Source organism: Panthera tigris, chromosome E2 (assembly GCF_018350195.1).
Source record: "Panthera tigris isolate Pti1 chromosome E2, P.tigris_Pti1_mat1.1, whole genome shotgun sequence".
In the NCBI taxonomy this organism is placed as follows: domain Eukaryota; kingdom Metazoa; phylum Chordata; class Mammalia; order Carnivora; family Felidae; genus Panthera; species Panthera tigris.
Window position 1 is genome coordinate 5,866,188 of NC_056674.1, and position 22,100 is coordinate 5,888,287.

The following is a 22,100-nucleotide window of genomic DNA, read 5'->3' on the forward strand; positions in this document are numbered from 1 at the left end:
GCGCCCCCCGCCCCCCAGAACAGTTGTGCGTGTCGCATTCTAGCGTCCATCACCGACACTGACCACCCCGGCTTTTACTTCATTAAACAAGGAGCTGTCACTATCCGGGTCTCGGTCGACCCACGAGGACCCCGGGCGCCAGGTCCCCACACTGCTCCGCCTCCCCCCCTAGAGCGCATGTCCACCGCTCTCTAAAAACTTTTCTCTCACCCCCCCCACCCCAACCCGCCCCCCCTCCCAAAAAAAAATTGCTTCCCCGGGCACCGGGCTCAACTTGTGAAATACCGCCGCTCCCAACAGAAGCGACCCACCCTTCCCTGAGGTTGCACCCAGCCTGGCTCGAAACGACACCAGCGGGATTGGGCAGAATCCAAAAGCGGAACCCGAAACCGCGCGGCCGGAAGAGAAAACAGACCCGCAGACGCTGGGAGGAGAGTGGTGCGCTGGACCCGCCCCACCGGATGTGTCCTGGACACGCCCCGGCACCGCCCCGCGACGCACGCGCATGCGCCATTTTCTGCAGCCCCGGAAGCTGATCCAGCAGGGCAACGTGCGCTGTGGGGTGAGCGAGTCTCCATTTTTCTGGTTCGCATCGCGGTTGCGCTGCTCAGTGCCTGGGGCTCCACCCCAGGTTCCGCGGTCGCCTGGTAAGGTAAAATTCTTGAACCGTCTTCTCCCTTTCATCGCTCGCCGCCTGGCTCTAAGACGTTCCGAGTCCTTTCTCTCGGGGCGGGTCCCGGGGGTCTGTGGTCGTTTTCGGTTAAAATCGCTCCGAGGCAGGTTCGGGCCAAGCCGTTCTGCCTGTGGCCCTTGCAGACCCCGATATCCTTGCCGGTCACTTTCCTGCTCAGAACCTTTCTCTGACTGCCGAGTGTCCCCCGTGCCCCCAGCCCCATACTGCGTCGGGCACAGTCGTCACTAGGGAGGTGGGTGCAGGCCGTTGGCCGCAGGGTGGCCGTCCGTCTGGGTGTGGACGGAGATGGCGGGGAAGGACGCAGAAATCTGCGGAGTTAGAGGGTCATCAGAAAGTGTGGGGAGAAAAACCGGCGGGGATTGACACAGGCTGCCGCAGAATAGGGTGAAACTGTCTGTTGGAGGAGGAATAGCGACGGAGGGAAACGGAAATGGACAAAAGGACTGAAGAGAAACAAGGACACAGACTTACACAGAGAAGAAAACGCGTAGGGGTCACAGACAAGACACAAGACCCAAACCGTAGTGCAGAACCGAGGATATCAAGTTGTGAAGTACCGACTTGAAGTTTTATGACCTCGTTAATCTAACATTTGGTGAATTGTTTCAGTTGTGGAGAAGAGATTGAGAGTGTGAAACCTGGTGTTTGAGGCATCTGCACTTTCTAAGCATTGCATCAGAAGATCATGCCATTGGCAACCCCTCCTCATCCCGGGGGAATAGAACTGTCAGTTAAAGGGGACTTTCTGTAACCACATGGTGCTTTTACGATGGCCATTGTTAACAATACTGTTTGTCTCTCCCCCTTTTTTCGTGGCTCGTGGCATTCTTTTCTGAATTTGATGTATCCTCACACTTGTGACTTTAATCTCAGATTCCACTGGAGAGCTTTTCAACTTCCAAATTATTTTTTCTTGTAATTTTATTGTTCAGAGTAAGAGTTTTATATGCTTTCTACTCTACCATATGTTGCAAGGATTCTTTGATGTCTGTTAAAGAACTTTATTTAACTAATTTAATAATTCAGCAGTTCTCTTCTTGCGTTAAGGCAGTTTATAAATTATCAAGCTTTGAGGTGAGCTCTCCAGCTAAGTAGATGATCCCCTCAAGTCCCCTCTGTCTTCTCTGTACAGATGTTGAAGGGTGGTCTTGATTGATGTGGAACTTGGTTCCAGCAGAGCTCATCCGTTCATAATACAGAGAGTGTTCAGACCTCGTGCCCACAGGTGACCCTTTTTCATGTTTTCCAGGACCAGTAACTTTGTAATTTCATATAGCTTTTCTGGAAAAGAGGAATTAAATGCTTGGGTTTGCTTAAACCCATAAAAGAGAAGCTTCTCTCCTTCAGGAATATGAAAGGTAATCTGGAATTAGGACAAGGCCTTTCTACTTCAACCTGACCAGGCCACCTTTTCAGAGATTTCTTACACCCAGTTCTGCTCATTCAACTGAGACTCCTTCAGGGTAACTTGGCAAATTAACTCCCCCTCTAACCCCCGATGGACCCACCTGTAACAGGAGACAATAGACCAAGAATTCTGAACCTGAGTTAATAAGATGCGTGAAATGATTTTCAAAACTAGGTGTGTCTTTGGTAGTGTTGTGGGAGAGAGTGTGCAGTTATAATGGGAGTTCACAATGTGACCCAGTTCCAAAAATATCGAAAGCCACTGGGAAAGAAGCAGGAGCATAGCTCAGAGACAGGGATGTGCCTCTGTCACCCCCACCCTCTGTGTATCCTGGCTAAATCTTAAAAATTTGATTGTGTCATCTTTTGACATTAAACCCTCTTACAGGCTTCCCATCAGCATCAGGACAAAGGTCTAAACTTCTCAGTATGGCTTCCAGGGAGCTCTGGAGCTGGGTGGCCCTTAAGAGTTGGTCCATATTGATGGCATGGACAGGCTTCTCTGTCCTGCATCATCCATTCCTTGGATGCGGGCTACCTAGGGAGGAGCCAAGAACTTGAATGAGTCCATTCCCTTTGGCCAAGTGCCAGGTAGACAAGACAATGCAGTTGCAGTGGAGTGTGTAAGTTTGAGCGATAGGGGAGGCCTTCGTGAAGAAGTGGGTAAAAAATGCACTTGTTGGCCTCCACATAGGACCTTATTGTCCCCGCATCCCTCCTGTTGCAGTGGGCAGCAACGGCCTTTTTCCCATGGCAAGTTTCTCCCCATATGTATATTGTGGCAGAGGATGGGGTTATGTTGATTCTGAAAATTAAACAACATCCTTTTTGTCACACAGTATAACCTTACTTGAGAAAGAAGACCAGAAGAAGAGGGAAAAAAGAAGGAATGGCTCTTTTCCAGGTAAAATCCCATTTTTTGTTGATTTTTCTTCCTAAAATGTCACTTTGGACTTGTTAATCTTGTCTGTCTGTGAGGTGTCCTGCCTGAGTTGTTTACTCACACCCAGGGCTTTCTCCCAATCTCCCCTCCTTTCTATGCATATTTCTTCTTACTGTGACCAAGTGACGCGGAACTTAGGAAGAGGCACCTGTTAGGTGGTCATCCTGGGAATGTTGTTCTACACAGGCTAGGACTGGACATAGGGAGTTAGCTCTTTGGTATCTTCAGGAAGGATTCTTCAGAGATCCCTCCTGGATCCTTTTTCAGCTCATATAAACCAGGATTAAAGAGATTATGTATGTAAGTCATGTATTAACGTGCAAAAGTACCTGAGGAACCCTGGAAAATAAGAGTGCTGGAAATTTACTTCATCCGGTTTTACAAATGCATTTTGATGTTAAACCAGGGACTCATTGTGCTTCTGACTCCACGATATTAATACTTTGGAATAGAATAGAAAGTTGAAAGTAGGAATGAGAAGTAGAGAGGATGTCTTGGTTTATTAACATAATTGGTTTTCAAATGTAGAACCAACTCTCATGTCAAACAGTGTCACAGACGATGAGACTGGAGTTCTCTCTTGTCCAGAAGAGAGCAGATGCAGAATGGAATACGAGAAAGGGTGACATCTGCGAGGAGACAGGGGCCCCCAACAGGGGTTTTGTCTCAGTATTTATTGAGCCCATGAGATATTACACATGTGGTACACATGAAGAAAACAAGTACTTACACACATGAACGTGGAGAAACCATGAGACAGGAACATTAACTTGTGTGTGTACGAAGCAGAGGGTCTGGAGGCAAGTGCAGTGTGTGACCAAAGTACATTAGTAGATTGGCGTCAGATGGAAAGGAATTTCCTGCAGGTGCTGTAAGAAGTTACTCGTGATCCCATTGCAATATCTTGCTAGCTAACTTCGGGCACGTTCGCCCCATGGTGGGAGATTTTCGCTCTAAGCTTTTCTGTAGCTAATGACTTTACCTTGGGTGCTTTTGTCCCGTGGTGTCAGCTTTCTGCCCTAAGCTTTCTAACCTGTTTGTGGAAGTCTAAGGGATTCTTGAACCTATTTCCCCCTGGCTCCCCATTTTGGTTTTTTTCATCTTAAGTTTGCGTGTGAGGACAGTCATGATGGCTACCTGATCCGTATTTTGCTGTCTGGTGGTTTGGAGAGTGTTTCTGCAATGGCATAAAAGGAGACGTCGTACAAGTATTCCGCTTCACAGAGTTATAATGGAGGTTTAGCACCTATTGTCTTTTTCCTATAAGTTGGATGGCCGCCATAAGGGCTTTGAGGCGTGCCATTATTTGTTTGTAGAAGTTTGGCTTATTAGCTCTTTGATAGTGTTGGCCATAACTGGGTTAAGTACATGTGCAGTTTCAGTGTGCTGAAGACTAATTCGAGCAATGGTAGCAGAAGCTATAACGCTTACTGTGGCTTGGATCCCCATGAGTAAGAGGCCTGTGAAACGCCTTTGTCTGGTTAATGAATACCAGTGATGGAGATCATTGCCATCAGATGCAAATCAGGTGTGTAGGCTATACCACTTCGTTGTAAGAGGAAGCGGGCCTGGTTTGACAGGCGTTTAGGCTTCCCTCATGTTCTATGAGGAGCTAGGAATTGCATTTGTGGAGCGACTTCAGGATGAGGAACAGTGAAGTGGTTTCTTCCATCCTGAAAATGGAGCGGTGGTCGTTCATTCTGAGTCATTCTCTGGAAGTCCTGGTTGATGGGAAGGTGTTCTGGGGTCTCCCCCATGCTGTGAAAGAGCTTCACCAACCAAGAGGGAATCCCCAGAGGTCCAGAATATGAAAGAATACAAGCATATTCTCAGACCCAAGTGAGAAGTTTGAACTGGCACCATAGGATGAGAGGGTTTATGGAATTTAGGAAAATGGAGCTTAGCTGCGTTAGTCCTTGAGGGTCAAGATTTGAAAACGTAAGAGTGATCATAGTGTGATCGAGGAGAAGTTGAGCTTGTAATGTAGACAACCATGGGTAATTCTGCCTTTTTTGTTGTTTTTAACATATTTTTGTTTATTATGTGCTTGTTCTACAATTGCTTGTCCTTGCGGATTGTAGGGAATTTTAATTTTATCTGCCATTTCCTTCTTCCTTTGTTCCACATTGCTCCCCCTGAAAGTTTTGACTCTTAAAATCTTCAAGGTTGCTGAGGGTGGATGGTCTTCTCTTCTGTAACTTCTTCTTGCTGAATAGGGTTATAGAGAGTCCATCCCTAGGGGCAACATTGGTAAGTTGGGGTAGGTATAGCAGAGTTAGGAAAAGGAAAGACAGTGCAGGGTAAACAGCCTCCTTGAGTATAAAGGATCATCTGTCTACTGGGAGTGATAGCGGTGAAGAAGTCTTCCAACAGGAGTCGCAAAACTATGACAAAAAAAACTCAAAAATGGACATGATTAAAAGATCTAATGCAGGTAAGAAGGAAATTCAGTTATTTCTGTGGCACATAACACTTCAATTATCAGAATATCAAGTGATGACCTTATGCCAAAAATATTAAAGGTAGGAATTGCATATAATCTCTATAATAGGTATAGCATGTACTCAAATGTAACCTAAGGATTATTATTTGTTTGGCATTTCCAGAGTAACTTAACGTACTAAAGAAGTCTAATTGGTCAAAAAGACTTCATTTACAATTTAAATTTTGGAAAATTTGTTAGAAAAAAACTCAAAGTTGTATACCACCAAGTGTGTTTACCATCAGACCCCGATATCCTCACTTTCCCTGCAATAAGAAGCTGAAAGCAGTTGAGCCTTACTTAGTAATCAGTGATTTAGCATCCCATCCTATTTAGAAAAGGCCTAGATGTCCCAACAAATTCAATCCCAATTTATCATGCATGGAAAACTTTTCGAATTACTAAAGCCTTTGAAAGCTAGTGTAACAATGACTCATGAAACCTGTGAGACCAAGTTTCCAATTACTTTAAGTTGTAACATGAGCTTATTTGACCTTTGATTAACAGGTCTGTTTCAAACCAACAAACTTACATTAGGGTCCCCCTAACACAGTTTGTTCCCCATGGTTAATTTTTATCTGAAACACTGGTGAGGAAGTCTGAAGTGGATGGTCTTGGCTCGTTGACATCTCAGAGACAATTTTAAGGTTGGGTAAAGGTTTTTATAGGTCATGATATGGCTTGCAGTTATGAATATTAGGTAGACCCTGGTTCAGTTTATAATATGTGTTCCCATTTTTTTCCAATTTTCCAAAGGCAAGAAGTCTTGTGAGTTTTCTTGAGGTGTCTGTAAACACCATAAGGGCATTCTTAGTAGGTTGTTGCATTGGAGTGAGGATATCTTCAGAAGGAATCTTTTGTTCCTTTAACAGGTTAGATTTTTCCCATTGACAAAGTGGGGAGTTGGCATTCTCAGGGTGTAGGGGTGCTGAAGGGGCTGGCTGACAATAAGGAGGTTTAGGTTCCGTGGCAGAAGGTTTTATTTACTTTCAGTGGGTCTACATCTTCATAAACATCTTCTGCACTCAGGGGGAAAATGGCCATAGGGACAGTAGACTATATAAGAATAATTCAGGCAGAACATTGGCGCCTTCCATATGTCATTCCTTTAGTGTGTCTTACCTATTCGTTCCAAATGTCTAAGTCAAAGGTTCCTTGCTCAGGAGACCAAGGACAGTGTTGCTGGATAACCATTAGTAATTTAAGGAGTGCTGTATGAATTTGTTGTTTTCTGTTCTAGTGATAGGGAGTCTCCCATAATAATTCTCTCAAAAGTTCCACAGCAGTGAATAATAATATAGTTTTGCTTTTCTCTTACCTCATCAGGAGAGATTGTAGACCCGTGCACTTTTTCTGTTTGTAGAGTTCTAGTCGTTCTGTGGCTTTCTGCAGTCCCTGAGTTACATTCGCTTCTTAGCCACGTTGGCCTCTAGCTCCATTGTGTTCTACCACATTGTCTTCTTAGACACGTCCCCTGCTTCACGTCGACTTCTTAGTCACGACGGTTTTTCTTCTAATTATGTTGACTTCACGTCACCTTCTATCACATGGACTTTGGTCACCTTGGTTTTTATCATGTCGATTTCTATCCCATCGGGATCACCATCTGGCAAAGATTATGAGCCTTGAGTTCTCTCTTGCCCAGCGAGAGAACAGACCTAGAATGGAATACGAGAGAGGCTAATGTCCGGGAGGAGACAGGAGGCCCCAACAGGGGTTCATCTCTGTATTTATTGAGCTCCCAAGATACTATACACATGGTGAATGTGAAGAAAATAAGATCTTACACGCGTTAATGTGGACAAAACCATCAGACAGGAATCATTAAATTGTGTGGGTAAGAGGCAAAGGGTCTGGGGTGTAAGTGGAGTTTGTGATTAAAGTACGTTAGTAGTTTGGTGTCAGATGGAAAGTAATTTTCTGCAGATGATATACAAAGTTGCTCAGTATCCCATTACAATATCTAGCTAACTAACCTCGGGTGATTTTGCTCCATTGTGGCTTCTTTCTATCCTAAGCGTTTCTCTATTTAATGACTTAACCCTGGGCGCTTTAGCTCCATGGTGGCATCTTTCTGCCTTAAGCTTTCTTAACCCATTTAGGTAAGTATAAGTGATTCTAGAACCTATTTCTCCACATAATAGTAAATGTTGTATAAATTATTGATAGCACATCCATCTCTTAAAGACCATGGTTTCTTTTAGGAACTCTTATACGTTGTACATTTTTTAGAGAAAAATGTGTATAATTTAGCCAGACATAGCATAACTTTCTGTCATCACAGAGGATGGTGCTCAATTTTAATTTTACATATTATTATTAAATTTTATTATTTTTGTGTGTATGTATTAAACTTCAGTTGTACAGATTTTTGCAGTTCATTTCCACACACTAATGCATTTTTGAAACTAAGAAGGAAAACATCCTCTTCCCTGTCATGTCTTCCACCATAACAGATTTTCTTCATCAAGAACCGATGTTCTCTTTCGTGCATATTTTCTAAACGTGCATTTATGTATTGTAGTATGATTTTAGAATATATTCTACTGTAAATGTTTAATCCTATTTTGTTCTGCAAATTGGTATCTTTACATGCCATATGACTTGAAGTCGTTTTCATGAAAGTCAACAAGAGGTAACTGCTTTTTTAGATCCTCATGGGAGTATTCTCTAAATGAAGATCCATGGGTCCTTTACCACTCCTTACTGTTTCAAAGAATGCCACGATGGCTGCTTCTGAGCAGGCCGACTTCACTACAGACTTCTAAGGATGTTTTAAGATTGTACATCTTTTAAGCATGATTACCAGGTTGATGATGGTCTTTCTGAGGAGGCACAGACATTCAACTTAGTAAGTAAAGATTTTAAATCAACCGTCTTGATTATCCTCAGCTAAAGGAAAATGTGGAAGAGAACTAAGAAGTAGGAGAACAATGTTTCAACAAATAGAAAGTATCAGTAAAGAGATAGAAATTATAGCAAAAGGAGGGAATAGAAATGCTGGAGTTAAAGTATAAACTTTATACTTTATACACACACACACACACACACACACACACACACACACACACACACTTTATATACACCAGAATTGAAAATTCACTAGAGGGTTCATCAGCAGATGGACAAAAAGAATAAAGAATCAGTGAACTTAAACATAGGTTAACTGAAATTGTCAAGTGTGAGGAGGAGAGAGGGGAATAAAGCTGAATAAAAGGGAATAAAAGAAGAAAAATGGTCAGAGGCAAAGAAACCTTTGGGACACTATAACTAATACCCCTGTAAACGTAATAGGAGTTCTAGAAGGAAGGGCAGAAAGAATAATTGAAGAAAGAAGAGCTGAAAACTTCCCAAATTTATCAAAGAGAACCTACACGCCCAAAAAACTCAATGAACTTCAACTAGGTCCAATGCATGGAGATCCCTGGCAGTCACATAATCAGTCAAGTTTTATCATAATAAGACAAAGAATGTGGAACGTAGCAAGACAGAAAAACTTCTCATGTACAGGGATTCTGAATAAGATTAATGGTCTGTTTCTCGTTAGAAACTGTGGAGGCCAGGAATCCATCTCCTTTGGTATTAAAAGATTGAAAAATTAAAAAAAAAAAAAACAAAAAACACCATATCAGGAATTCCTTACAAGGCAAACTATACTTCAAAATTGATAGTGAAGTTGAGATTCCTAGATGAACAAATGCTGAGGGGGTTCACACTTACAGACTTAGACTATAGGCAATGCCACGTGGAGTTCTTCAGGCTGAAATGGTTAGAAACTAGCATTACCTCAAAGCCGTAGGAACAAGTAAACAACGCTAGTAAAGGTAACTACATAAGTAAATATAAAAGCTAATTATTGTCTTTTTGTTTTGTAACTCATTTTGTCCTACATGTCTTAAGAGACAGTAAAACAATCAGAAAAATCTGCTCTTGAGTGTGTGCAACATCTGTTCGTATCTTTTATGAAGTAGTTTTTAACAACAACATAAAGGGAGAATGTATAACAGCACTTGTTTGTATGCCATTAAAGCTAAGTTAGCATCAACTGAAATTCAAATATTAGTTGTTTAATATGTAAGCTATAACTCCCAGGATAACCACTCAGAAAATAACTAGAAAATGTACAGAAAAATAAATAGCCCATCAAAATGGTATGCACGCACAAACACCCGAAGAAGGAAGGAATTATGTTAACAAAATATTAGCCATACAAACAGCAGATGTTAGAATAATTCTTAACAGTAGCAATTTAAAATGTACCTAAATTAAACTCTTCAATAAAAGAGAAAGGAATTTTACAAATGGTTCCACTCTATGTCTGCATATGGCTCACTTTATTTTTTCAAAGCATTTTTTGATTGTGAGAGAATGTGAGTGGAGGAAGGGCAGAGAGAGCGAGGGAATGAGAAATTCTCTCAAGCAAGCTCTGCACTGTCAGCCCGGAGACCAGTGTTGGGTTGGAACCCACAAACTGTGAGATCATGACCTGAGCTGAAACGGAGAGTAAGATGCTTAAGCGACTAAGCCACCCAGGCGCTCCAAGGCTCACTTGAGATACACAAATAGGTTGATAGCAGGATGGAAAAAGATAATTCCATGTAGATAGTAATGAAACCTAGTTGGGGAGCTATATAGATATCAGACTAAATAGAGTTTAAGTTGTAAAATAGTCATCAAAGATATTGAAGAACATATATTGAAAAAAGGGCCAATCCATTAGGAAGATAAAACAAGTATAAACGATACTTACATAGAAACAAAGCCCCCAAGTTTCTGAAGCAAACATTGAGAAGCTTGTTCTATACTAGTTGGAGATCACAGTGCTCCCTATTTAATAATGGATAGAACAACCAGATATCAATTATAAAGCAGTGAGCAGCACTGTAAACCAGCTAGGCTCCACAGACACATACAAAACACTGCGTCCAACAAAAAGTCAAAAATTGGGAGTAGAAGGGAACTGGCTCAGTCTGAAAAAGTGTTATTAAAATTCCATGGCTAACCATATACTCAATGGTGAACACCTGAAAACTTCCCCCTAATACCAAGAAGAAAACAAGCATGCCCCATGTTGCCTCCACTTAGTCAACACTCTCCTGGTAGTTCTAACCAGAGAAATCACAGAAGAAAAATAAATAAAATGTGTCAAAATGAGAAAAGAAATCAAACTATCTCCATTCATAGATTACATGATCTCCTATTTAGAAATAAAGAATCCTCAGACTTAGAATGAATTCATTGAAGTTACAAAATACAATATCAGCACTCAAAATTCAGTTACATATCTGTACAGTAGCAGTTAACAAATGGAAAGTAAACAATTCCATTTACAAAAACAAGAAAGTAAATGGGAATAATATTAATCAGGGAAATGGAAGATTCATACAGAGTGAAAACTACAAATGTTGCTGAGGAAAATTAAAACCTAAGTAAATGTCAAGATATCTTGTGATTCTGGCTTGGAAGACCATAAAACAGAGCGATCCCCAGAGCGATATAAAGAGTAATGGAGTCCTCAGCAAAATCCCAGCATGTTTTGCCCAAATGGGAATCCTGATTCTAAAACTCATACTGAATTGGTAAGGACGCCACATAACCAAAATAAACATGAGAAAGAACAAAATTGGAGGACCTACAATTCCCGACATCAAACCTTCTACAATAACTTGGAATAATCAAAAGTATAATTGCATCAGAGGCTAGAAAAATTATTCAAAGATACAGAACTAAGCATCCACAAATAAACCCATACATCTATAATCCATTCCTTTTTTCCAAGTGTGCGGGAAACAATGGAAAAAGAAAAGTCTCTTTAATAGTACTGACATATCTAGATATCTGTGAGAATGAAATTGAAACTACCTTGTACCATATAAGGAAATCAGTTCAGAACTAATCAAAGACTATATGTAAGAGCCTAAACTATAAAAGTCTTAACTGAAAACATAGGGGTAAATTTTCATGACCTTAGGGTTGACAATGGATTTTTATACATGATCCTAAAAGCAAAAGTGAAAAAGACAAAGTAGATAAATTGGTCATCATCTCAGGTATTCACGTCTGTGTGGTGAAGGACATTATCACCTAAGTGGAACAAATGGGAGGAAATAATTTGCCAACACATATCTACTAAGCGTCTAGAACCTAAAATATATGAAGAACTTACACAAGTGACAACCAACATACCAAGAACCCAATTTGAACAACAGTCAAAGGATTTTAATAGACACTTCTCCATAGAAGATACACAAATGAACCCAGCACATGAAGAGATGTTCAATGAAAGTAGTCATTATTAAAATGTAAAATCAAAATCACAGTGAGCTATCGTTTCACATCCACTAGGATGACTATTATGAAACCACAAAAATAAAGAGGTTGAGAAATTCACATCATGACACGTTGCTATAAAAACGTAGGTACTGTGGAAAAGAGTGTGACAGAGTCTGAAAAAATTAAACCATGTGACCCAGTAATTCCACTCCTAGGTATATAACCAAAGGAATTGAAAACAGGCATCCAGGGGCGCCTGGGTGGCGCAGTCGGCTAAGCGTCCGACTTCAGCCAGGTCACGATCTCGCGGTCCGTGAGTTCGAGCCCCGCGTCAGGCTCTGGGCTGATGGCTCAGAGCCTGGAGCCTGTTTCCGATTCTGTGTCTCCCTCTCTCTCTGACCCTCCCCCGTTCATGCTCTGTCTCTTTCTGTGCCAAAAATAAATAAAAAACGTTGGAAAAAAAAAAAAAAAAAAAGAAAACAGGCATCCAAACACTTAACTTCTACTGGAATTTAGTAATATTAGCCAAAGGTAGTAACAAACAAATGCTTTACAGTAGTTGAGTGAATATGGTCTACTCCTGCAATGGAATATTCTGAAGCCAGAAGAAAGGAAATGGACCACTGATACATACTATATCATGGATGTACCCCAAGGATGATTCTGTGTGAAAGAAGGCAGATGCAAAAGGCCACATATTTGATCCTTTTCCTTTTATATGAAACGATCCCAGATCGGTGAATCCACAGAGACAAAGCATTAGTGGTTGCCAGGGACTGGGCAATAGGAAGCACCTGTTAATGGGTAAAGTCTTTCCTATGGGGCTGATAAAAAAAGTTTTGGATCTAGACAGAGGTGATGTTTGTGCAATATTTGAATGCAATAATTGCCCCCTAATGGTATTTTAAAGTAGCTAATTTTATGTTCACTGTAACTCACTCAGAATTATCTTACACGGATCAAAGAACACTCACTCCAGTCAAGTCAGTCTTTACACATCTGTGCTTCTCTTGTCTTTGGTCAAATAAGAGCACATTCCCTGTGCACTTGGTGAAATGTGTTTTCCTTTCAGGGACGGTTGACCTTCAGGGATGTGGCCATAGATTTCTCTCAGGAGGAGTGGGAGTGCCTGGACCCCGCTCAGAGGGCTTTGTACAAGGATGTGATGTTGGAGAACTACAGGAACCTGGTCTCCGTGGGTGAGGATAACTTGCCTCCAGAAGTCGGTAATTACTTGTTATCTGTGTGCTGTGCCTTTTCTATTGAGAGCCCCTGTTTTGATCATAAGAGTTCCAATTCCTTGTTCTTAAGGGAGTGATTGCAGCTGTTTTGATTGAGAGTGGAAAGGGTTCATAATGTGGCAAATGGATTCTAACTTCCCTTTCCTTCAGAAGTTCTGCATTCCTGCTTGTTGATGTGGGTGCAGAACTTAGCAGTCAGAAAAGCCTAAGGGAGGGAACTGGTGATGAGGAGCCCTGGTCGTTGTATGTAACTGATGAATCACTAAATTCTACTCCTGAAACCAGTACTACACTCTGTTAAGTAACTAGAATTTAAATAACAATCTGGGAGTCTGGGGAATAGGATATAAAAACGCTTATATTCTTAGCAAAGTCTAATTTCGCTGAAATCTTTAAAGATAAAGCTCAGAGACAATAATGTTATTTAAAGTTGGGGGGAAAAGGAAACCTCGTGGTGAATTTATTTAAATCTCTGATTCTGTGGTCTTACCCTCGTAAGGGTTTTGGTTGAGTAGTTCTTAGAAAAAAACCCAGATGTCTGCACACCTAAAATAATCCTTAAGCCCTCAGGCACTCATTTGAGTAATTTTTGAAATACGTGGTTTCTACACCAAGCAAAACGAACGTTCTTTCTTGTTTGGTGAACCAAGAGCTGGAAACGTGTTCTGGAAGAGCAGAGGAGATCATGTTCTGTTTTTCTTTATGAATGGAAATCTCTTCTTGAGCTGAATATCATCTCGGTTTTGGAAGAAGAGAAAGAGCCCTGGAGTGTGGAACATGAAGTGAGGATAGGGAAACATCCAGACAGGGAATGTGAATGTATTGGAATGTGAGCACAAGTCCGCTCAGAAGGGCAGAGAGTAAATTGCTCCAGTAAATATTGTTTGGGAAGGATCTATGGGAAAATACAAGTTTATTTCTTAGGAGCTTTCAAAGGAAATCCTCCCCCACGCCACACACACTTCTCATTCTGTTATTCAAATGAGTAAATCAGATGTGTAGAAGTTTAAACTTCCAGTGATAATACCTACAACACTGTTACCTAGCCCCTCCGACCATACTGGTGCTGTGGCTTGAGAGGGACTGAGATGGCTGTCCCTAAGGAGTCTTTCCCCTGATCCCTCTTGGTTCTCATTCCATACAGGTCAGAGGTGAGGCCTCTGTAGTGCAAACCCCAGGACCTATTCACTTTCCATTTCCATTTTGTATCCTGGGGAGAACTTCTCAGGAGACACAAAACTTGTAGCATCTGTCTAATAAAGTAGATAAAAGTCTATATCTTCCTCGGCCATCATGGCTTCTGAAGGTTGCTCCCTTGTGCATTAATTAGGAGGAAGTCATGATGTGGATAATTCCAAAAAGTGAAAATCCAAAAGTAGATGTAGTGTAAATACAGCTCAGCTGTACTTGGTGATACCTAGTTAGCTTTTCTGTAGGAAAAACATGTATCATTCCACAGATGGTTATTGCATTTCCTGGTATACCAAAAACACCATATTGATATTTTTTGGTTTTGTTTGTTTGTTTGTTTTAAGAACTCAAGAGGCAGCAGCAACTTTTGATTTTAAGTATCTCTACAACCAGAGTGGGGTTTGAACTCAACTACAAAGTCAAGGGTTGCATGGTGTACTGACTGAGACAGCCAGGCAGCCCAGTTTTTTTCTTTATTAACCTTTTGATCACCTTCACCCTTTTCTGCTCAGCTACCTGTGTGTAGCAACCACCAGTATGTTCTCTGTATCTAATGGGTTTTTGTTTCCTTAAGATTGCACACATAGGAGCAATCATACTGTAGTGGTCTTTGACTCATTCCACATAGCATATTGTCCTCAAGGTCCATCTCTGTTGTCACAAATGGGAAGATTGTATTCTACTTAGTGGCTAGATAATATTGTGTTGTATATACACATCTTTATCCGTTCACCCATCAACGGACACTTAGATTGTGTTCGTATCTCAGCTGTTATGAATAGTGCTGCAGTGAACATCAGAACGCTTCTATCTTTTCGAGTTAGTATTTTTGTTGTCTTCAGATAAATACCCAGTAGAATTGGTGGATCACACAGTAGTTCTCTTGGCTACACCAATCATTCTCCACCCGTTGACAACACGTGTTGTTTCTTGTCTTTTTACTAACTGCCATTCTAATATTAGGTGTGAAGCGATATTGTGGTTTTGATTTGCATTTCCCTGAGGATGAATGACGTTGAGCACCTTTTCATGGTCCTGTTGGCCATCTCTAAGTCTTTGGAAAATGTCTATTCAGATCTTGTGCCCATTTCTTAAATTGGGTTATTTGAGCATGTTTTGGCAATGTTTTAGATTACCAGTCCATTATCAGAAGCATGATTTGCTAATAGTTTCTCCCATTCAGTAGGATGCCTTTTCATTTTGTTCAAAAACTGTTTCCTTTGCTGTGTAAACACATTTAAGTTTGATATAATCCCACCTTTTTTACTTTTGTTGTTTTTCCTTTTTGGTGTGGAGAGTTAAAAATAAAATCATTGCCCACACATGTGTCAAGGAGCTCATTACCCAACTTTTCTTTCTTTTTTTCAATTTTTTTTAATGTTTATTTTTGAGAGACAGAGAGAGGCAGAGTGTGAGTGGGGAAGGGACAGAGGGAGAAAGACACAGGATCTTAAAAGGCTCCAGGCTCTGAGCTGTCAGCACAGAGCCCAATGTGGGGCTCGAACTCACAAGCCGTGATATCATGACCTCATCCAACGTCAGAAGCTTATCCAGCTGAGCCACCCCGGCCCTTCACCCCTAACTTTTCTTAATAGGAGTTTTATGGTTTCAGGTCTTAGATTTAAGTCTTTAATCCATTCTGAGTTAGTTTTTGTGTATGGTGTCAGATAGTGGTCCAGTTTCATGCTTTTGCCTCTGGCTGTCCCGTTTTCCCAAACCATTGATTGAAGAGATTATACTTTCCCCCATTTTATAGTTATGTCTCCTTTGTTGTAAATTAAGTGACCATGTGTGTGGGTTTATTTCTGGTCTCTATTCTGTTCTGTTGATCTATGTGTGTATTTTTATGCTAATACCATACTGTTTTAATGACTATAGCTTTGTAGTCCGGGAGTTTGAAATCAGGGAACGTGATGCTTCCAACTCGTACTTCTTTGTCAAGATGCTTTGGTGATTCGGGATCTTTAGCGGCTCCATAGAAATTTTAGGATTTTCCCTTTTGCGGATATGTTTTCATGTGGACAGAAATATTCCACTTTTTTGAATGAATACCAAGGAGTGGGAATGCTAGGTCATATTTAAGAGTACATTTAGTTTTGTAAGAAAGTGCAAACTTCTCCAAAGGGGAGTACCATTTTGCATTTCCACCAGCAATGAATGAGAGTTCTTATAGTTCCACATTCTCACTAGGATTTGGTGTTGGTTTTGTGCATTTTGGCCATTCTCATAAATGTGCAGTGATATCTAATTGTTACAACACATATTTTCCTTGATTAAAGTTACCACTTTTCTTTAACGTTTATTTATTTTGCGAGAGAGAAAGAGAGGCAGCAAGGGAGCAAGCGTGAGCAGTATAGAGGCAGAGAGAGAGACACACAGAATCCAAAGCAGGCTCCAGGGTCTGAGCTGACACAGAGCGTGTCGCAGGCTTTGAAGTCCTAATCTGTGTTCATGACCTGAGTTGATGACAGACACTTAACCAACTTAGCCCCCCAGCTGATCCTATGGCATTCTTTAAATTAAGAATTTGTGATATCTTGGAAACATATTTTTTAAAGTTCCTGCTTTAGTCCCAGCAGTATCATTAACCTGATTTGCCGTAGCTTTTTCTATAATGATATATTATTTTGGGGCTTGGGTGGCTCAGTCGGTTGAGCATCTGACTCTTTTTTTGGCCTAGGTCATGAAGTTACAGTTAGTGAGTTCAAGTCCCACATTGGGCAGTACGCTTACAGTGTGGAGACCTCTGGGGAATCTCTCTCTCTCTCTCTCTCCCTGCCTCTCCCCCATTCACAAGCTTGTTCTCAGTATCTCTCTCTATAAGTAACAACCTTAAAAACGTGTCTCCTGGAACATGTATGCATTATATAATTGTCTTGAGTATATACCTAGAAGCAAAGTCTTGGTATATTTAGTTTGATAATTTTTAGAGCAAATATTGAATTAGATATAACTGTACAGTTTTCCTGTAACCCCCTACTGTTTCCCTGTTGAATGTTTTCCACCTTTGCTTCATGCCCATAGTTGCGTTCCTACAGAATGTGTCAGTATTATACCTTTTGCTGAATGTGTTTTCTTTTTCCCCAAGGTCCTGCATTAAACTTATACCACAATCATATTCCCATAGATGTGCAAGCACAAGCACTGTCCCTACATGGTCAGTTACTTCTTATGCTTCACTCTTGCTTTTCTGAATCCAAGTCCTGGCCTTTCCTCAGATGTTTCATTGAGCTAAACAAACCACCCTCGTATATCCTGGTATATTAATTTTGATCAACAAAGCACCTCAGTTTACACAGCACCTGACTCCCCTGCCCTCCGTACTGCAGAAGGAACCCTATTCATACACAGGGGACATGTGTATGAATTGCTCAGGACAGCAGCTTGATCTGGTGGTTAATTATACTGTGTGTTTACTAATGTATGAGCATATGATGAAAGAAACAAGATATTTTAAGGACTCTGTATGTTACAACCTACATGTTGATCTAGGGGGTTAAGTTAATAAGTAACCATAGTTACACAAACTAGTAGTCTCTGGAATTCTAAAGCAGTTTTTCTTGGAGACGTAAAGACAGGATTTACATTCCATAAGTAACTCCTACTAGAAGGAATGAAAGATTCATTGAGCATCACTGAAATATGAGATATTGGGTTCAGGTAAACACGTTTTTATAAAGATTAAGAATTAAGGAAGAGAGACAACTCTATAATTTCATGCACAGTTATAAAATAGCCATTGTATAAATGGGGTCAGTAATCATGAAGTTTCATTTAATTATCCAGTTATGTGTCCAAAAAATATGGATAGTGTAAAATGTGTTTCGAAAAATTACCTTAAGATCAGAGAAATTGTTAATATGGAAAACGTTATAAAAAGAGAACTCAAAAACATTGTATATGACAGTAGCGTTTGAAGACCATGGTTGATTAACATCCTTTGTTTATAATAAAGTGTTATTTAGGCATGTAATTATGTAATTTAGTATAAAATATTTATCTTCCAACTCTATTTGATAGGAAGCCTTTCTCCTGGATTTGCAGTCAAGGAATTGTCATCAGTAGAGGACATTTATAAAGGAAAATTTTACCACTTAGTGATATTGGAGAGAAATGAAAGCCATGGCATCAAGAATTTTGATCTCAAGGAAGTCTGGGAAAATAGGCATGAGGTTGAAAATCGGTGGGGAGATGATGCAAGAAATTACAAAGAAGTGCCTTTGACTCATAACAAAAATCTCACTTGTAGAAAAGATCAGCCACTTAATCAGCCCTCATTTACTCTTCCTGAAAAGCAGAGTGTTTCTGTGAGAAAAAATACATACCAGTATGTCATGAATAATGAACCATTCATCAGGACTTTGTTACAACAGGACAGTAACATAAGTGGTTCTGGAAACCAGTATATAAACTGCTTGGAAAATAGAATTGGATTAAGTTTACAGGCACACCTGGGTGAACTCCAGAGATTTGACAGTGAGGAGGAAATGTATGAATGTAGTAATCCAATTGAGAAGTCTGTCAGCAATGGTTCCTCAGTCTCACCACTTGAAAGAATTCCTCCCAGGACCCAAAACATTTGGAATAAATCTAGGAAGATTTTTCATTTGTTACCTGCCCAAGCCAGGAGAGGATACACCAGAGGAAAATCTTATAAATGTAATGAATGTGGGAAGGATTTTAGCAAGAGCTCAAACCTCATGAATCATGAGGGTATTCTTTCTGGACAGAGACCTTACAAATGTAATGCATGTAGCAAAGTGTTTGTTGAGTGTTCAAGCCTTACTCAAGATAAGAAAATCCATACCGGTGAGAAACCTTACAAAGGTAATGAGTGTGCCAAAGCGTTTACCCAATTTGGCAACCTTAGTAGTCATCAGAAAATACATGCTGGGGAGAAACAGCACAAATGTAACGTGTGTAACAAGGCTTTTATCCAAAGGTCAAGACTTAAGGCACATCAGGTAATTCATACAGGAGAAAAACATTATAAATGTACTAAATGTGATAAGGCTTTTATCAAACATTCAGCACGTTTGCGTCATGAGAGAACTCATACCGGTGAGAAACGTTACAAATGTATTGATTGTGGCAAGGCCTTTTTGAGGAGTTCACACCTTACTCAGCATAAGAGAATCCATACTGGAGAGAAACCTTACAAGTGTAGTGAATGTGGCAGGGCTTTTAACCAATTTTCACACCTTTGGTGTCATGAGAAAATTCATACTGGCGACAAACCTTACAAATGTAATGAGTGTGGCAAAGCCTTTACCCAGGCTTCAAGACTCACTAAACATCAGAGAGTCCATACAGGACAGAAACCATATAAATGTAATGAATGTGGTAGGGCTTTTATCCAATCTTCACACCTTAGGCGTCATGAGAAAATTCATACTGGTGACAAACCTTACGTATGTCATGAGTGTGGCAAAGCCTTTACCCAGCGTTCAAAACTCACCACACATCAGAGAGGCCATACAGGAGAGAAAGTATATAAGTGTTTCGTAAGTGGCAAATCCTATAGTCAAAATTCAAACCTGGCAAATCCTCAGAGAATGCATACTGGAGAGAAACCTTACAAATGTAAAGAGTGTGGCAAATCATTTACACAATTTGGAAATCTCACTATGCATCAGAAAATACACACTGGGGAAAAACCACACAAATGTAATGTGTGTGACAAGGCTTTTATCCAAAGGTCATACCTTGTGGCACATCAGAGAATTCACACAGGAGAAAGACCTTATAGATGTAAAAAATGTAGTAAGGCTTTTGTCAACCATTCAGAACTTTTGCGTCATGAGAGGACTCATACTGGTGAGAAACCTTACAAATGTATTGATTGTGGTAAGGCCTTTTGGAGGAGTTCACATCTTATTCAGCATAAGAGAATCCATACTGGTGAGAAACCTTACAAGTGTAATGAATGTGGCAGAGCTTTTAACCAATTTTCACACCTTTGGTGTCATAAGAGAATTCATACTGGCGACAAACCTTACAAATGCAATGAGTGTGGCAAAGCGTTTACCCGACTTGGAAAACTTACTAATCATCAGAAAATACACACTGGCTAGCAACCACCCAAATGTGATGTGTGTAACAAGGCTTTTATCCAAACATCAGGCCTTTGGCACCTCAGAGAATCCATACAGGAGAAAAACCTTGTAAATGTACTAAATGTGATAAAGCTTTTAGCACACGTTGAGACCTTTGTATTCATGAGAGTACTTCTACTGGAGAGAAACTTTACAGATGTAATGAGTGTGGCAAAACCTTTGCTGAGCACTCACATGTTAACAGAAAAATCCATACTAGAGAGAAACCTTAACAGATGTAATGAGTGTGGCAAAGCGTTTACCCAATTTGGAAACCTTACTGGGCCTCAGAAAATACACACTGGGCAGAAACCACACAAATGTAATGTGTATAACAAGGCTTTTATCCATTGTTCAAGTCTTATGGCACATCAGAGAATTCATACAGCAGAAAAACCTTACAAATGTAATATGCGTAATGAGGCTTTTATCAAACATTCTCACCTTTGGTGTCATGAGAGATCTCATACTAGAGAGAAAGTGTACAAATGTATTTAGTGTGGAAAAGCCTTTATGGAGCATTCACATCTTACTCAGTGTGAACCTAATATGTGTGGCAGTGCTTTTATTCAAAGCTCAAGCTTTGGGGAGCGTCAAAGAATTCATAGGAGAAAAAAACAAATGAGCAAGGGTTCAACACTTGCTCAGCATCAGAGATTCCATCATGGAGAGGAACCATATAGAACTAACATAACATAAGTGGGAAATCTTGTAACCAGGGTTCACAACTCACCTGATAGGAGAATAGAAGCCTCTGAAAGGAAGAACACTGAAGGAATGTATGACAGGGCTTATCCAAAGCTTATTTTAAGTTGTGGAATGTAATTTCTACTAGAGAGAAAAACCTTACAAATAAAATAGGTTTGATCTGGGTTATAAAAAATGTACAAATTGGGGAGGGGATAAAAATAGGTCAATGGAGTTAGGAGGTACAGACTTCCAGTGATAAGAAAACAAAATGTACAACTTTGTGCTTTGTGGTCTAGAAAGAATTCACATAACACGGAAACCATACAAATGTGTCAATGTCTTTATCTCAGGAAATACTGAAGAATTCATGCTGGACAGGAACATTAACGTATAATGAAGGCGGTAATTTGTTTAGCCAGTTCTTCAATGGACTACAATTTAAAACTTCACACTAGGGGGAAGTAGGTCTATTTTGAGGATTAACCAATCTTAGATGTTAAGTTCCACAGAAAATTAAAATTATTTAAAACTCATGAGATGGTGTGTCAATGGTACAAGTATATCTGTGGAAAGACCTAATCATCTTTTGTTCAAATATTTTATAAAGATTTTATTTTCTTCTGTGCACACAACATGGGGCTCAAACTCACAACCCCCAGAGCAAGAGTCACATGCTCTTTTGGCTTAGCTTGCCAGGTTAACATTTTTTACTCAATTATTTGAGGTTTCTGGTTTTTTTTTTTTTAATGTTTTTATTTTTCATAGAGTGAGAGGAAGAGAGATCTAGTGGGAGAGGGGGAGAGAGAGAGGGAGGCAATCGGAAGTAGGCTCCAGGCTTTAAGCTGACAGCAGAGAGCCAGACTGGAGTGTTGAACTCATGAACCACGAGATGACCTGAGCCGAAGTTGGATGCTTAACCGACTGAGACATCCAGGCACCCCAATTATTTGAGGTTTCTTGACACTACATTATTATTGATGACTTAATAACCTCAAGTTTGGATTCCATTGATGTTATAATTTCATTATATGTGTTTCATTGACAACCATAGTGGTGGTCTCAGAGAAAGCATCTGTATGGTGAA

The 22,100-nt window shown here is 40.4% G+C and overlaps 1 protein-coding gene across 1 annotated transcript; it reads left to right on the forward strand.

The window, feature by feature from the left end:
- Positions 1-531: 531 nt before the first annotated feature.
- On the forward strand, positions 532-21,549 carry LOC102959449 (zinc finger protein 677-like). The gene is made up of 5 exons (XM_042970221.1): positions 532-647; positions 2,941-3,005; positions 12,872-13,025; positions 17,320-17,388; positions 18,252-21,549. Exons 2-5 carry the CDS (start codon positions 2,991-2,993, stop codon positions 20,303-20,305), a joined length of 2,292 nt encoding a protein of 763 aa, XP_042826155.1. The 5' UTR covers positions 532-647; positions 2,941-2,990; the 3' UTR covers positions 20,306-21,549.
- Positions 21,550-22,100: the final 551 nt, after the last annotated feature.

Excerpts from the sequence above, each read along its gene's own strand:
- LOC102959449 (XM_042970221.1), top strand. Across the intron at positions 13,026-17,319 it reads TAACTTGCCTCCAGAAGTCG|GTCCTGCATTAAACTTATAC; the intron begins GTAATTACTTGT and ends TTTTTCCCCAAG. Across the intron at positions 17,389-18,251 it reads ACAAGCACTGTCCCTACATG|GAAGCCTTTCTCCTGGATTT; the intron begins GTCAGTTACTTC and ends TCTATTTGATAG.